Below are 17233 nucleotides of genomic sequence, written 5' to 3' on the forward strand. Positions count from 1 at the left end.
GAACAGTGTATATGCATTCCGTTTTCTCTGCAGCTTCACCAGCATCTGTCGCTTTTTGGCATTTTTTAAAATTATATTTTAAGTTCGGAAGTACACGTGCAGAACGTGCAGTTTGTTACATAGGTATACATGTGCCATGGTGGTTTGCTGCAGCCATCAACCCATCACCTACATTAGGTATTTCTCCCAGTACTATCCATCCTCTAGTCCCTCAATACCCAACAGGCCCTGATATGTGATATTTCCCTCCCTGTGTCCATGTGTTCTCATTGTTCAACTCCCACTTATGAGTGAGAACATGTGGTGTTTGGTTTTCTGCTTTTGTGATAGTTTGCTGAGAATGATTGTTTCCAGCTTCAACCATGTCCTTGCAAAGGACATGAACTGATCCTTTTTTATGGCTACATATTATTCCATGCTGTATATGTGCCACATTTTCTTTATCCAGTCTATCACTGATGGACATTTGGGTTGGTTCCAAGTCTTTGCTATTTTGAATAGTTCTACAATAAACATACGTGTACATGTGTCTTTATAATGGCATGATTTATAATCCTTTAGGTATATACCCAGTAATGGGATTGCTGGGTCAAATGGAATTTCTAGTTCTAGATCCTTAAGGAATCACCACACTGTCTTCCACAATGGTTGAACTGATTTACACTCCCACCAACATGACAGCCATTCTAACCCATATGAGATGGTATCTCATTGTGGTTTTCATTTTCATTTCTCTATTGATTAGTGATGTTGAGCAATTTCTCATGTGTTTCCTGGCCCCTTGCATATCTTCTTTTGAGAAATATCTGTGTCTTTTGCATACTTTTTGTTTATGGGGTTATTTTTTGATTGTTGAATTGTTTAAGTTCCTTATAGGTTCTGGATATTAGATCTTTGTTGGATGCATAGTTTACAAATATTTTCCCCCATTCTGTAGATTGTCTGTTTACTCTGTTAATAGTTACTTTTGCTGTGTACAAGCTCTTTAGTTTAATTAGCTCCCAATTGTCATTTTTTGTTTCTGTTGGAATTGCTTTTGAGGTCTTAGTCATAAATTATTCCCCAAGGCCAGTTCCAGAATGGTGTTTACTAAGTTTTCTTCCAGGATTTTTACAGTGTGGGGCTTTACATTTACATCTTTAATTCCTTTTGAGTTAATTTTTGTATGTGGTGAATAGTAGGGGTCTAGTTCCATTCTTCTACATCTAGCTAGCCAGTTATCCCGGCATCATTTATTGAATAGGGAGTCCTTTCCCCATTGTGTATGTTTGTTGACTTTGTCAAAGATCACATGGCTTGTATGTATGCAGCTTTATTTTAGATTTCAGATTAGAGATTCTAAATGCTTAGAAAGTAATATTAATACAATAATTTATTAAGTGACCACAAATATCTACAACTTGACTTTCTAAGTTCTCTTCCAAATGCAATTAGAAAGAAACCAATGAAAACCAAGAAAGTAATAACGGGGATACAGCGCTATAGGTAGGTGTGCTGAGCCCCAGCACAGAAAGCCAGGGTTTGCATCCTACCTGCACCAGTTACTCCTAATGCCTGTGACCTTGCGGATACCAGTTAACCTGAGTTTCTATGACCTCATTTGTAAAATAAGCTTAATATGATCTCTCATGGGGTTGTGGTAGAGATTGTATATGAAAACTTATTTTAAATTATAAAGCATGTTTCAAAAACAGTATTATTTTTCAATCTCACCAGAAACTGAATATCAGCAAATCAGCTTAACAAAGAAATTACTTTATTATTATACACTGTCCCACCGCCAGTGGTAGAGTATAGATTCCAGTGTTTTTGTCAGGGAACTTCCTATAAGCCTTATTTGAACTAATATTTGTATATAAATTATTCATGAAATGGAATTGGTCAGCATACTCTTTACATTTTCTTTGGTTTTTAGACATATACTCAGATCCCACACTTTCTAAATACTAATCTAGTTGATTGTATTTTTGTATTTTTAAAATAATATAAATTATGCTTAAGAAAGGGCTGGATTTTCAAGCAGCTTGTGTTCAGAATACCTACCACTTCTTGCTGCACTTTTCTGTGTGGAATGCCTTTAATTTACCTGGTTTATTCAAGATAAGATAGAATATTGCTGCTCAGTTGTTGCTTTCACACTTGCAACAGGTCTGCTTTGTCCTTGTCACTAGGGTTTACATAAAATGACTAGACCCATTTGCTTTTCAAAGATGAGGATGAAGATTAAGAAGAGAAAAGAAATTATGGAAGCCTGGTAGAAAGTTTGAGAGGAAGAAAGTTAAGTGTAAAGAATGAGGGAGTTAACTCCAAAAATAAATGAAAAAAAAAAAAAAAAAACGCCATTGTGTCTGGCAGCTCAGATGTGTTTTCAATTAGCAGCAATGGAATGGACACGGTGGCTCATGCCTGTAGTGCCAGCATTTTGGGAGGCCCAGACAAGACAGGCAGATCACTTGAGGCCAGGAGTTTGAGAACAGACTGGCCAACATAGCAAAACCCCTTCTCTGCTAAAAATACAAAAATCAGCCAGGTGTAGTGGTGCGTGCCTGTAATCCCAGAGGCTGACACATGGGAGGATTCCTTAAGCCCAGGAGGTAGAGGTTGCAGTGAGCCAAGATCGTGCCACTGCACTCCAGCCTAGGTGACAGAGTGAGACCTTGTCCCCAAAAAAAGAATAAAAAAAGCAGCACAGATTCTAGTATTTGATTTAGGGTGGCATGAAGAGGGTTGATGGTGAAGATTCACAAGTGGAAAATACTCAGAACAAGTGCCTAGAGGGTGTAGAGTGTGAACATATGTAGTGGAGCTGAGACAAGGAAGGCTCTGCTCTCAGGGGACCTGAGTTCTAGTCTAGACTTAACATGTGATGGCTGTGTGACTTTAGTCAAGTCACTTGGCCTCTTCCAGCCTCAGTTTCTTCATCTGTTAAATAGAGATAATATGTCAGAGCGATCTGAGGATAAATTGTAATAATGTAGCCTAAGCCCATAGTGAGCACAGTGCCTGGCACATAGTAAATATTTGATAAGTGTTAGGCACTGTTACTATTTTATGATTATGTGAACTTAGGGAAGAGGAACCATACCAAATGTCTCAGTTCAGAGCTGAAATGAGTGTAGGGTAGCATTACTGGAAGTAGGATGGTAGTAAGCACGATGAGATCAGTTACTGCCTTAACTCCCATCTGACTACTTATGACCATGCCTAAATTCATTTATCAATAAATTGTTCTCAGATTCTAGAAGCTATTGACAAGACCAAGCAGAATAATACAGAAAGTGTTACGGTAAACTTGTGTGAGATGACCTAGTCTAGCAACCATGAATATGATCTTAGCTTTCTGTAAGGAAGATAAAGTTTTTAGAGACAAGGTGAAGGAAAGAATAAGTCTACAAAGCAAGACAGACCCTTGATGACGTAATGGTGCAAAACTACTTTTGAACATATGTTATCTTAATACCCAATGAGCTCAGTCAGTTGTTGGCTAAATTATTCATCTGGGAATTTTAATGGTGATATAAGAGAAGGGTGGGAACAGCAAAGTTAGTACAATGTGTAGGAAGGAAGAGAAGCTAGAACTCTGTAACTTACTAGGGTTATATGCCTCCAAAGTCAGTTGCCAATATAGTTCTCAGTAAAGAACATGGATTGAGTGTTTATAATGTGTTTGGCACATTCATCTATCTTAATTCTAAATGACCATTTGACATAGGTATCTTGATCTTTATTTTATAAATGAGAGGAACCAACGTACAGAGTTTAGATTTGTCCCAGATTCCCTTGTCCCAAATCTATTGCTTATTCACTTATGCCAGAATGACTGATGTAAATAAGTCAGACATTGTTTAAAGCCTTCAAAAGAACCTAGGCAAATATTTGAGACTTCTCAAATGTTCAGCCCAAGACAAGAGAATTAAGTTACATCACAAACTGAGTCTTTCTAAATTATTTGTTGTAAAGCATTTGCATCTTGTAAGTAGCATTGTTCTTTTGAAGTTTCACTGGTCATTTTTTAGGTTCAACATAAAATAGTAGTTCTCAAATTTGGGCGCACATTGGAATCACCTGGATGACTTGTTAGGTAAGATTCTGTAGGTCTGGCATGGCCTGAGAATTTGCATTTCTGACAGGTTCCCTATTGCTAGCATGTCACTTTGAAGTCCACATTTTGAGAACCACTGACATAAAAAGCATATATTTTATGATTAATTCTGTGGAGGAACAAGTAGGAAAATAGTCCTGGAGGGGAATTCCAAGATCACAGGTGAAGCTGAAATTCAGATCATGTTTCCAAAACTCAGTAAGTTATACCTAGCCAGCCACAACTGAATTCGGAGTCCAAAAAATTAGCATTATCACTTTTTTATTTTGAAGGGTGTCTTTCATTACAGAGAGAAATCAAGGATTAAAAATCAATATACATGTAAATATTGAAATTCATTGGTAACTTTAAAAAGCACAACAGTTTTGTATGCTTTTCTCCAAAGCACTACAAATATGATTAATTGATGTGTAAGAATTTTCTTATGGAATTCTTTTTTTTTTTTTTTTTTTGTCTCTGTAGGTGGCAAATCTTCCGAAAGACTATATGATAACTCTCAAATATGTCCCCGGGATGGATGTTTTGGTATGTAAACTACATTTCTGAGTTTCAACTTAGTAGCTCATAGAAGAATTATAGAAAACTACTTTTGAACATATGTTATCTTAATACCCAATGGGCTCAGTCAGTTGTTGGCTAAATTTTTCATCTGGGATGAATAAAGAAGAAATGGGATAATTCATATTGAGATAGTACACTAGCTGCTATGTATGCTATGTAGGAGCTTGCTTATTGTCAGGATTTGAAGAATTTATCTTTGGAATTTGACTTGCAGGGGTTCCCCCCCCCCCCCGCCACTTAAGCAACTGTTAAACTTTATCAGTGATCATTTCAGCACATATGTCCTAAACCTGTATAGTTGTTCTTCACTATCCTTGGGGGATTGGTTCCAGGACACCTTCCAACCCTCCATCCTCCCCACTCACTCCACCGTCAGGATACCAAAATCCTAGGATGCTCAAGTCCTTTCTATGAAATGGCATAGTATTTGCATGTAACCTATACACATTCTTCTGTATACTTTATTTTCAAATTTTTATTTTTCACCATGGAAGGCACACTGGAACTCCCATGTGCTTTAAATGAGTTCTAAATTAATTCTAATACCTAATATAATGCATATATTGCATAAATAATTGTTATACTCTGCTTTTAAAATTTGTTTTATGTTTTCTTGTTATTTGAATATTTTCCATCTTCGGTTGGTTGAATCCATGGATACAGAGGGCCATCTGTACTTCCAAAGTAAATATAATTATCTTCTATAGGCCTAGCCACAGATTTTCTCATTTTCCTTAAGCATCCCCCAAAAAAGGACTTGAGTGTAAGTTTATGTAAATTCTTTTTCATAGCTGACCTATCTCACATTTTTAATTTGAAAACGTGAAATATTTTATCTCTGAATTTACTAGCAGTGCAATAGATTCTTAGAACCTTACAACAAGTATATGTGTTTACTATTATAAATACTACTCTATTGCTAAAACCAGAAAATTTTAATGATTTTTCTTGTTACACAGTATCAGAATTCATACATTAAGAAATATTTCAAGCATAGAGAATAATGTAATATCTGTATACCCATCACAGAGTTTATCAAACCTTACCATTGTGCAATATTTGCTTCAAATATATTTTTTAATAATGAAACATTACAGATGTAACTAATGCCCTATGTATGTTCCTTCTCTATCTTCATTAATCCCCACTTTGTCTCTTAGTGGTAACACTTATTCTGAGCTGGACTTTTTCATTCCAATGTGTGCTTTCGGGGCCTGTAATGTGGACAGCATTCCCTGCTGTTATGTAGAGCAGGAGAAGCATTCTGTTATATGTTTACTGCAGTGTATGCACCCATACATGAGACATGGAACTTTTTGAATACTTAGTAATTTTATGTTAATCTTCTACACTTTGAAGTTTGCTTATATCTTTCAACATGCTTTGACAAGTTGTTTTATGTTGACTCATTTCAACTACTGTACTGTGTTTGTTGAGTAAATTTAAAACCATTCGAGTTACTCTCTTCTCTACAGCTCTCATCTTTCCATAATCTACCAAAACTTATTACATACATCTACTTTGTGCAAGTTGTTTTAGGTTTTGACCAATTTTTGTGGATCAGTCCATCAAAGTTGTTACCAATTTAAGCATATCATTATGTGCCTGTGCTTAAAATGCATTTCAAAGACTACAAGGCTGTCATTTCAAGAGAATGTCAAAGCTACATTTCTTTTTATTCATCAGCATTTTAGCATGAACTACCTAAAGTTTTTTTAGAACTCCTTAGAACATGTATCTTCATGTTGAACCATTTATCCTCAAGCCTAGGTCAATGTCTATCCTGTTGAGTTAGGGGGAGTTCTCTGGAAATAGAAATGGAAAATTATTAGCAGCCTGGAAGTTAATTAATTTTATTATTTGATTACTTAGTCGGCAAGTATTTAGTCAGGAAAAACTAAACAGGAGCCAGCACTTTACCAGACACTTTAAGAAACAAACACACATCAATTAGGCAATGATCTTATGTTCAAAAAGTTTAGTAATTGAGAAGGCAGGAAGGGGGTATTATGTGGCATTTTTATACATCTTTTCCATTTGCCAAATGATTTCACATATTAATTTTCTTGGCTGATTAGAAAAACTCTGAGGAAGATATGATTCCTATTTTACAAATGATATATTGAGCTTTACAGCTCAAAAGTATTTTGCCCAAGGTTATACAATTAGAAAGTGACAAGAATCTTAAAAAGAAACCCCTAGGTTAACCCTGGGTTACAGAAAGTGAGAATCTAAATAATTACAATACTTAGGGAAAGTGTTTGAAGGGAAGCCTCTGGTAATAAAGACCCACCCCAGATCCTTCCTGACTGCGGCAGCATTTAGGATTGTGATTGCCAAGCACTCAAAGATAATCTGCTGCTCTTTGAAAAACAAATGTTAAACTGAAAACAACTAAATAGAATATTTTGTGCTGGTATAATCATAGAATATGCTAAATCATAGATTTCAATGTCAGCTAGTAATAGCAAGAGCCAAACTTGTGAAAATAAAGCTGATTCACTGCCACATATTTTGTGCTTGTTTCTGTAATTGAGAAAAGTCTGCTATTATTTGATTCTGGCATGCTGTCCTGGCACAACTGGAGAAACACTGTTCTTCTTGGCCACCACTGTGGGCAAGAAAAACAAGGCCATGCTTAGCGCATTGGGCAGAACCAGGGGTCTCACCCTTTGTTTTACCTTCATTTTGAAATGTTCGTTTCTGCCAAGACCAGAGGAGTTTCCCAGTGGGGAGGCCTCTGATTATTTGAGAGTGGTCAGAGTCCCAGCTGCCTTATCTTTTGTCTTTAAACAATAGAGGGTGGAGTGGGAATGGGTGCCAAAAATATTCTCTTGGGCCAAAGCAATAAAATTCTGCCAATGGGCACTGGGCAGAAGAAAGCTCTAGAATAGAATATACTTTTATTTTTATTTTTATTTTGCTTTTGTTTAAAAAAAAAAATCAGCTAAACTCTCCTGGAAAAGGGAGTTCACTTTTCCAAGGTCCTTCTTAGAAAATTACCTAGCAGATTTCTCTCTCACAAATAGCAGGGTGTTATCAGCCACTTAGTGTTTAAATCTAACGGTAATCACCAATGTTATTTTAAACTCTTTGAAACTATTATATTGCTGGACTGTTAAAATTTCCTTTAACTTCCTAACCTTCAGGAATACATAGATATTTCTGGTCTTTTACATTTACTAGTAATGTTATTATAAAAACATTACTTTCTCAGTCTATTACATACAAACTTCAGAATTGTATATGTTTATGGGGTGCACATGATATTTTGATACAAGCATAGAGTGTGTAATGATCAAATCAGAGTAACTGGAATATTCATCAGCTCAACTTTATCATTTCGTTGTGTTAGGAGCATTCCAATTCCACTCTTTTAGTTATTTTGAAACAGACATTTTTATTACTGTGTCACCTATTTTGCTACCGAATGCTATATCTTATTCATCCTTCAATTTTTACTTAAAGTGTATATTCATCAGTTTTTTTAGTTTTTTATTTGCAAATAATTTTAAATTTACAAAAAAGTTGCAAGAATATTTAAAGAACACCCCTGTGTCCTTTAATCCAGATTTACCAATTTCACCTATTTTTAACATTCTGCCTCATTTGCTTTATCAGTTGCTTTCTTTCTATGTATACATGTGTGTTTTATTATGTTTCTGAACTTCTTAAATAAGTTGTATACTGACGTATACATGGCCATTTACTCTTAAATACTTCAGTGTATATTTCCTATGTAAGGGATGTTTTCTTACCTAAACACAGTACATTTGCAACTTCAATAAATTTTACAATAATTATAGTACTTAAATCTAGGTCTGTATTTCAATTTAGCCTTTCTTTTTTTTTTTTTTTTTTTTCATTTCTTTTCCTTCAGTATAAGATCCTATCTAGGATCGTAATTTTCATTTTGATACCATGTAAATGATGACTTCCAAAGATGCCTTGTTTTGGGAATATATTACCTGATATGGCAAAAAGGACTTTGCAGATATAATTAAATTAAGGATTTATAGCTGGAAAAGTTATTTTAGATTATCTGGGTGGTCCCACTCTGATTTACATGAGTAAGGGAGGCAAGAGTTTCAGAGCCAGAGAGGGAGATTTGAAAATATTACACTGCTGGCTTCAAAGATGGACGAGGGATTCACAAGTCAAGGAATGCATGTGGCCTCTGGAAGCTGGAAAAGGCAAAGAAAATGATTTTTCCTTTAGAGCATCCAAAAGAAACACAGCCCTAATGAACACCTTGATATTAGCCTATTCAAACCTATTTTAAACTTCTACCCTCCAGAACTGTAAAATAACAAATTTGTGCTGCTTTAAGCCCCCAAGTTTGTAGTACTTTGTTATAGCAGCAATGAGAAGCTACTACATCCTGTCTCTCTAGTCTCCTTTAAGAGTTCCTCAGGCTTTCTTTGTCTTTATGGCACAGATATTTTTGAATGAGACAATCCTCCCCTTTAAGAAAAGTGTTTCTCTTTGCAACATTTGATTGATGTTTCTTAATGCTTCTGTGGCGCTTATGCAATTCAAGTGACAGCACTACATAAGTGATGATTTGTGCTCGGGTTACCACATCCAGAGGCACACAAAGTCCATCATTCACAATTTTGGAGAGACACTTTAAGGCCATGTAAGCAATCCTTCTCCTTATCAAAGTTTCTCCCACAGATTTAGCATGTATTGATTATACTTACCTGAACCAATCTTTGCTATCATTGTCAGTTTTTCATTCAGAGTTTTTAAAGGCACAGCTAAATGTGGAAGAGATTGGCAGTATGTGATGCTACTCTAACAGTAAGCCTTCCAGCCTTCTTCCCTCTTCAGTACCCTTCCTCAGGTATGCACAATTTCACTTCTTGGCTATTCTCATGTTCTTTTACCTGGCCCTGTTACTTACCTCTGGGCTCTTTCCATTTTCTTTGATACCTCAGGATTTATTATTTGATGTTTTGGTTCTTCCTGAATAGACAGAGTGATTTAAAAAGAAATACATCCAATCATTTCATTCCTCCTTCTTTATATTCATTGAATGGCTTTTTGTTGCTCTTAGGAAACAGGAAAAGGAGCTACTTCAACAAGGCCTCCAAGACTATAGTGATCTAGTTGGGCAAGGTGACTCACGCCTGTAATCCCAGAATTTGGGGAGGTCAAGACAGGGCGTATCATGAGGTCAGGGGATTGAGACCATCCTGGCTATATTAGCCAGGAGTGGTGGTGGTCACCTGTAGTCCCAGCTACTCAGGAGGCTGAGGCGGGAGAATGGCGTGAACCTGGGAGGCAGAGCTTGCAGTGAGCGGAGATCGGGCCACTGCATTCCCGCCTGGGCAACAGAGCAAGACTCCATCTAAAAAAAAAAAAGACTATACTGATCTGGCACCTTACCTTTCCATATCCTTTTTCTTCCTTTATCATTACGGGTTCCTTGCTGCCACATATCTTCTTGCCTGGCTTTCTCTGTACCTGGAATCCTGATTGTAATCTTTTGTCTAGGTAACACCTGATTCTTTTAGATTTCAGTTTTGATTTTTGATGAAACCAAATTGTTCTATTGGAAACTATTCATAGCACTCCTCAGAATAGCAGTTTTAGATGTATTTGTGGGATGATTTAATGGATAATCTTCCACCAACCTGTAAACTTCACGAAGGTAGGAACTATATTCTTTTTGCTCTGCATTAGATTCTCAGTGCCTCATGGATGCTCATAGGCATTTAATGAATATTTGCTGAAAGAAAGTGAAGAAAGAAGAAGAAAAGTTCCCTAGTATATAATCATTTATAATTTTCTTGAGGCACAGATTTGAACTGAGTATAGTTCACAAGGTTATGATGATGTGGTGAGTGCCTATAACTCATCACACAGTTTCTGTACTGCAACATTATCTTCTTTTAGATGAGTGTGCATTTTTTGAAAGATTTTAGGTGTAAGAATTGTATTATGCAATTTTGGGGAATCACAGCTTCTTTAAGCCTTCTGTTCTACTGCTTTAATTGGTCATTTTTGTATTCAAGAACCTGCTTATTGTTCCCATTTACTAAAGGCTGAGAGCCAAATTCCTGAACCTGATGTTCATGACTCTTCGTAATCCTGCCCTACCCTAACCAGCTCATCTGAATACCCATTATTCCCCAACACAAACTTCCAACCTCAGCCACATGCATTACGGCCTCCTAAAATCACTGTGCTTTTTCTCAGGATGCCCTTTCTTCTCCCATCCACTTACCCAAATTCTACCCACAGAATCATGCAGTATCTTGGGGCTTAAACCATCTTAGTGGTCATCTCCTCCAAGGCCAGTTTAAGATTTCTCTTTCACACAAGGTCATTTTCTGCTCTTTCAGACCACATTTTCTCTCTCCTGTATCATTTGATCAGGTGAAATTGGCATCACATCTACTCTGTGCTTAGTGTTTTGCTTGATGCTGGGGCTTGGTGGTCAGCAACACTAACATTGCACCTGCTACGTGGTCCCTGTCTTATAGTTTATTATCTTGTGACTTCTATGGAATTTGTCCAGAAGCTCTTCATCTTGGGTACGTGATCATATATTGCTTACATAGAACTTAATATTTTAAGTGTTATATAATTGTTTCAAAGTATTATTGTGAGAAATAATTAAAATACAAAAAATATGAGTTGTGGTGTGCATATAATAATTGTCAGATACCATCATTATTATTTTGTTGTTGTGTTCTCTTTTTACTATATTTTGAATATCTATGGAGCAAGGTTGAAATCTTTTACTCCTGTGTATCTCTTCACCATTCTTTAGACAATCCAATGCATATAGTCGCTCCTCAAAAAATAGTTATGAATAAACATTTAACTCTCGGCAAAAATGCTAGTTTTCCAAATCTTGAAGGAGCCCATCTTATTAGTTTAGACTCCTGTGGTTTTCACTAATAGTAAAAGTCCCATTATAAGGACAGTAAAGAATAGCATGTCACCTAGGGGCATGGATGCAACAGGCCTTATGAAAAGACTGGAACCAGGATTGGGAACTATGAGTTTTTCCTTCTCCATCTCTGAACCTCTGTGTCTCTGCCTCATTCTTTTTGTGCAGATTTTTTTCTCCTTTGTTCCAATCACTTGGTAGAATGTAACTACCCAAGAGCTGCCAGATTTACATATTCCAATTTCAGCCCTACTCAGAGACTAATTATCAGTTTCTAATGATCAATACCAATTTTGGGGAGGAACTTTCTGATTGGTCCATCCAAGACAGTTGTCTACCATCATCCCATCAACTGTGGCTACAGGGAAAGTTCACTGTTTGTAAGCATGGATTCTGAGGCTCTACTCCTATGATGTGGCATTCTCCCTATGAAAATAGACATCCGCCAAATAGACACTTGTACTCAACTATTTATCTACCTCGATCTTCCATGTAATAAGAAAGTGTTTATTTAAAAGGAATAAGCATAAAATGTTAATTGAATGAATAAAATATGACATTAAATGCTATTTTAAGTAGTTCTTTTGTATATTCTACTACAGTACAGGGGGCCCTCTTCCTAATAAGTGATTATATTAAGATACCGTTCAGATTATCTAGGCCATTATTGTCTGATAGAAATACAATGGAAGCCACATTCATAATCTTAATTGTCTGGTAGCCACACTAAAAAAGTAAATAAATAAAAATGAGCAGCTGAAATTAAGTATAATGAAATGTATTTAGCCCCATGTATCTGAAATATTGTCATTTCACTTTAAAATCAATATAAAAATTATTAATGGAATGTTTTATATTTTTCATATTATTCAAAATCCACAGTGTGTTTTGCACTGGCAACATATTATAGTTCATATACTAAATTTTCATTAGAAATAGCTATTCCATATTTAGATTTTTTTAAATAAAATTTACCATTGAAAAGATAGTCACATTTCTGTTTTTTCCAAACATACTTAAAAGTTTTCCAGCCTCTAAATAGGGTGATATTATTGACTTTTCAATTTAAAGAAATTATAGTTAAGTAAAATGAAAATTTTAGCTCTGCAGTCACATTCGATGCATTTTGAGTGAGAGGAGCTGTAGATGGATAGTTGGATTCCCATATTGGCCAGCACCAATTAGACAGGCCCCTTTGTTTTACAGATGGAGAAACTGAAGTCCTGAATAGGTTAAATGACTTTCCTGAAATCAAACTGAATTGACAGAGTTGGGACTAAAAACTGGGCCTCTGGTTCATCGTTGCTGCCCTCAATCCCCAAATCCCTGTGCTGTTCCTTCACTTTTCTATTTTAGGTCTGGCCTAGGGACCGTTTATAGGTCTGCCCTGGGAAATAACAGGTATTTAGAGTGCTTTGGTTGATTTCCATCTTAATCAGATTGAGGTTTCTACGTCACTTTAATTCAAACAGGATGCCTAAAGTGAACACTGAAGACCCAAATTAATTGTTTAGGGAGAGGACTAAAATAAATCATTACAAAACCCAGCTTATCCAAAGAGAAGTTAAGATTTCAGAGACTACACTGACAACATGAACATGCAATATTTTGCAAAGTGCTTTTATAGGAAAGTTTTAAATTTGCCTGCCCATGGAATGTTTGAGAGTAGAATGTCAGCTTTCTAGCCACAAGGATAAAAACCAAAAGAACAGTAAATAAAGTCTACAGATGGCAATTGTCAGGATTCCTCAGAGAAATTTACCTTCATTGGTATGACTCTGGATTAATTGAAATGAAACAGAAAGAACCATTTCTATTCCCAAGAGATTTCTTAATTGAGCCTCAGAATCATTGTGTCTGGTCCAGATGTGAGACCACATGAGTCATATGAATTCAGCAGAAAAAAATACGTCAGTTGTATGTGCTTTCACTATTCTCATGGCTACTAGAACAAAATGAGTGATCTAGAGTCCTGGTTTCTCATGTTTCTGTGTAAATTTGTTATGTAACCTGGAACGAGACACTTCACTACTCTAGGCCTTGATTTTCCCACTTATGCAGTTGGTGAGACTGGTCCTCAGTATTCCTTCTAGGTCTGAAATTCTGGTGATTCTGGTGACATGGCTCTAAATTTTGATTACTCATCCCAGAAGTAGATGCTGAAAGCACAAACAGAAAGGCATGCTTTGTGCCCTAGGCATGCTTATGTCTAATTCCAGCAAGACTGAAGTTTGACACAAATTAAAGAAAGTAAAACAAAAACAAACTGGGCAGTAATGCCGGTAATTAGATCAATTGGATTAGAAGGTTGGGTGAATACTCCTTGTAAATATTCTTAGAAACCTCATAGTTTAGGAGCCAGGCTTTTCTCTCTGAGAATCGCTAATTGGTATTTCACCAATTCCTGTGAAAAGAACGCTCTGGGTAGATACTAGCTTTAGGCCCTATAAGAAAGCACATAGATATCTCTCTATGAATAGCTACCCAATGGAAAGTAGTGTAAAGTGCATCAATGAAGAAGTGTTATAGTATGTTTTGTCTACTTTCAGCTTTTTATTCCGTAAATCTTACTGTGACTGTTCTTAAAGACTGTCTTTGGGCCGGGCGCGGTGGCTCATGCCTGTAATCCCAACACTTTGGGAGGCTGAGGTGAGTGGATCACCTGGGGTCAGGACTTCAAGATCAGCCTAGCCAACATGGTGAAATCCCATCTCTACTAAAAATACCAAAAGTTAGCTGGGTGTGATGGCGGGTACCTGTAATCCCAACTACTCAGGAGGCTGAGGCAGGAGAATCGCTTGAACCCAGGAGGCGGAGGTTGCAGTGAGCTGAAATCACGCCATTGCACTCCAGTCTGGGCGACAAGAGCAAGACTATGTCTCAGAAAAAAAAAAAAAAAAAGACTGTCTGTGCATCTAATACCAATGCAGAATAATGTGTCAAATTATTTCACCTAATAAACCAGCACAGCTTCCTGAATGAGGCAGGAGATGGAGAGGAGCAAGCATGCCAGAATTAGCAAGTCCCCAGGGTGATTTTAAAACACATGGTTTATTTCAGCCAGTTTCTCAAATTTACTGGTTCTAGAACTACAGAGATTCTGTGTCACATATTTTGTGGAATTAATATATTACCTTTTAAAAATTTATGCTTAGTTTTAGAATGTGCATGCATTTCTGTTGTTGGTCTTTGGAAACAGTCATATTTCTTGTTATGTTTAGAATACTTTTAATTTTATTCATTTTAACTGATACATTTTATTTAATCATTTAGTGAGATCATTGATTTGGTGTTCATGGTACTTTAAAATTCCTAAGGAAGTTCACACTTTTTAACTGAATTGTCAGTGGTAGTGACATGCTAGCAGCTCAAGCATATTGATTCAATATCATTGAGTCACTTTGGATTCTAGAATCATACATGTTATAAGTACACAGGGATAGAAAGCACATGTTTTTAGTAGTCCTAGCTAGAGCTGCTATAATAAACCAAGAAAACATAAGACAGAAGCTATCAAGAAAGGAGGTAAGAAATTGAGAGCGTGGAGTCAAGAAAAAAGTTTTTACACTCAAAGCAGAATCTATATATTTCTTCATTTGGAAACTACACTTACAGATGAATAAAGCATCAAATTACTGTACATGCACTTCAGGAATTTAAAAGCTATTATTTGTGTCACCTTTGACGTCCTGTATGACCGCCAATTTTCTTAATCCTTTATATTTTCCAGTGAAAGAGAGAACATTATATCCTACTTTCTTCTAATGAATATCATTGAGTAAATATTTATATAAAAATATTTAAGTTTAAAATGTCTCTGAAAAATAAGAAACAGTGATAATGTTGTTTATTAAGGCAAAGGAAAAAGTACATTTGTAAATTTGACAACCTTTAATCATTTCTTTCATAATCTTAATCTTGGAGGAATTGAAAAACAGAAAGACCTGCTGTCACCTCACAAATGAAATACTTAGTTCAGTGTGTTTTATTCTCCTTGCAAACCATTGATGATATTTAATTAAAAATTACAAAACTGCTAGACATTCCAGTCAAAACTACTTTCCTCTCTTACAAGCAGGCAGATCAAAACTGACATTTAATATTATTTGTTTACCTTCATTTTATCTTTGATAAACTCAGGAATCTTAAAAAGCCAATATATACCTGGTTAAACAAATTACTGAAAAAATAGAACTTTGAATTTATGATTCAGCCTTTTCCAAAGAAATAATAGCACAAGCAAAAATAAAAAATGAATGAGGCCGGGCGCGGTGGCTCAAGCCTGTAATATCCCAGCACTTTGGGAGGCCGAGACGGGTGGATCACGAGGTCAGGAGATCGAGACCATCCTGGCTAACACGGTGAAACCCCATCTCTACTAAAAAATACAAAAAATTAGCCGGGCGAGATGGCGGGCGCCTGTAGTCCCAGCTACTCGGGAGGCTGAGGCAGGAGAATGGCGTAAACCCGGGAGGCGGAGCTTGCAGTGAGCCGAGATCGCGCCACTGCACTCTACCCTGGGCGACAGAGCCAGACTCCGTCTCAAAAAAAAAAAAAACTGAATGAAATGTTATTGCCAGGGTTTTAGAAATATACGATTTTTCAGCTGCGTAGGCACGTAGTTTTTATCAACTATCAACAAATTGTTTATGACTTTAGAAGGGCAAACATTAGAGTAGGATTAGATTGTGGAATTTCCATGGTTTAACTCTAAGAAAGCACAAGATTGGGGTTGGAAATTTTACTGGAAAGAGTTGATCGTTTACACTGTTGATTTAGGTATGTGAAAATGGGAGGAGGTAGGGTAATAGCTAAATAGGAACTTAGAATATAAAATGTAAACATAGAGTTCAGTTGAAAACAGTGATAAACAGAAGTGGCAGTAAGTACCCCAGAATCCCCAGCTTAAAAATAAGAAACAAATCAACAAAATCTTCTCTACTTTAACCACACACACACAAAAAAGGCAAAATGAACAAAGTACCCATTCATATAAGACAACTACCACAGAAACTAAAGGAATGTCTTAATTCAAAACAAGGGAATTTCATTTTGGTTCTTACTTGCCAGAGATCCTAGGCAAGCATATTCATAAAGTGAGGAAATAGAGTCCTAAGAGATTAATATCTGGAATTTCATTGTTAGAAAAATTTGCACAATTTCAATGGAATGAACTGGTGAAAGCTACTCTATCACATAAATACTATTCAAATAGCATTTACAGTATATGCTGTGCTCCGTATCCTAGGAAATCTGTTCATTGTTGATAGGGCTCACTGTCTATAAGCAATTATCACTCTCTAAAAGGAGAGAAACTTGCAGAGCAATTCAGCATCCAAGGAAAGACTGACAGCTTTGAAAGAGACCTGATAATGATGCAAGTAGGAACTTGCGTGTGCTTGAAATAAGCATTGATTTAACAAAACAAAAACTCTATTCTGCACATACTTTGGAAACACATATTCTTTGAGAACTTGGTTATGATGAGTTGAAACGGCCACTCGAACTAAATTCCCATGTTGAGATTTGTTTATCCTTCTTATCTGAAGCCAGAGCCAACAATCCTAAAAGTTTTGAATGACATTTAATGGTTCCAGGAATTGGGGCTTACCTATCTGCAGATAAACCTGTTTCCTTTTTGGCTGTATTATGTTAAGTAAAACTGT

At 36.3% G+C, this 17233-nt stretch overlaps 1 protein-coding gene across 2 annotated transcripts in view; it reads left to right on the forward strand.

Moving 5' to 3' along the window:
- The window catches only part of KITLG (KIT ligand), an 86422-nt gene that overhangs the window by 45920 nt on the left and 23269 nt on the right, over window positions 1–17233 (forward strand). For both annotated transcript variants that reach the window (XM_033221116.1, XM_033221117.1), the window contains exon 3: window positions 4565–4627. In XM_033221116.1, coding sequence (XP_033077007.1) covers window positions 4565–4627 — 63 coding nt within the window. The remainder of the gene's footprint in view (window positions 1–4564; window positions 4628–17233) is intronic.

This window comes from Trachypithecus francoisi, unplaced genomic scaffold, assembly GCF_009764315.1.
Source record: "Trachypithecus francoisi isolate TF-2019V2 unplaced genomic scaffold, Tfra_2.0 Lachesis_group11, whole genome shotgun sequence".
NCBI classification, from domain to species: Eukaryota; Metazoa; Chordata; class Mammalia; order Primates; family Cercopithecidae; genus Trachypithecus; species Trachypithecus francoisi.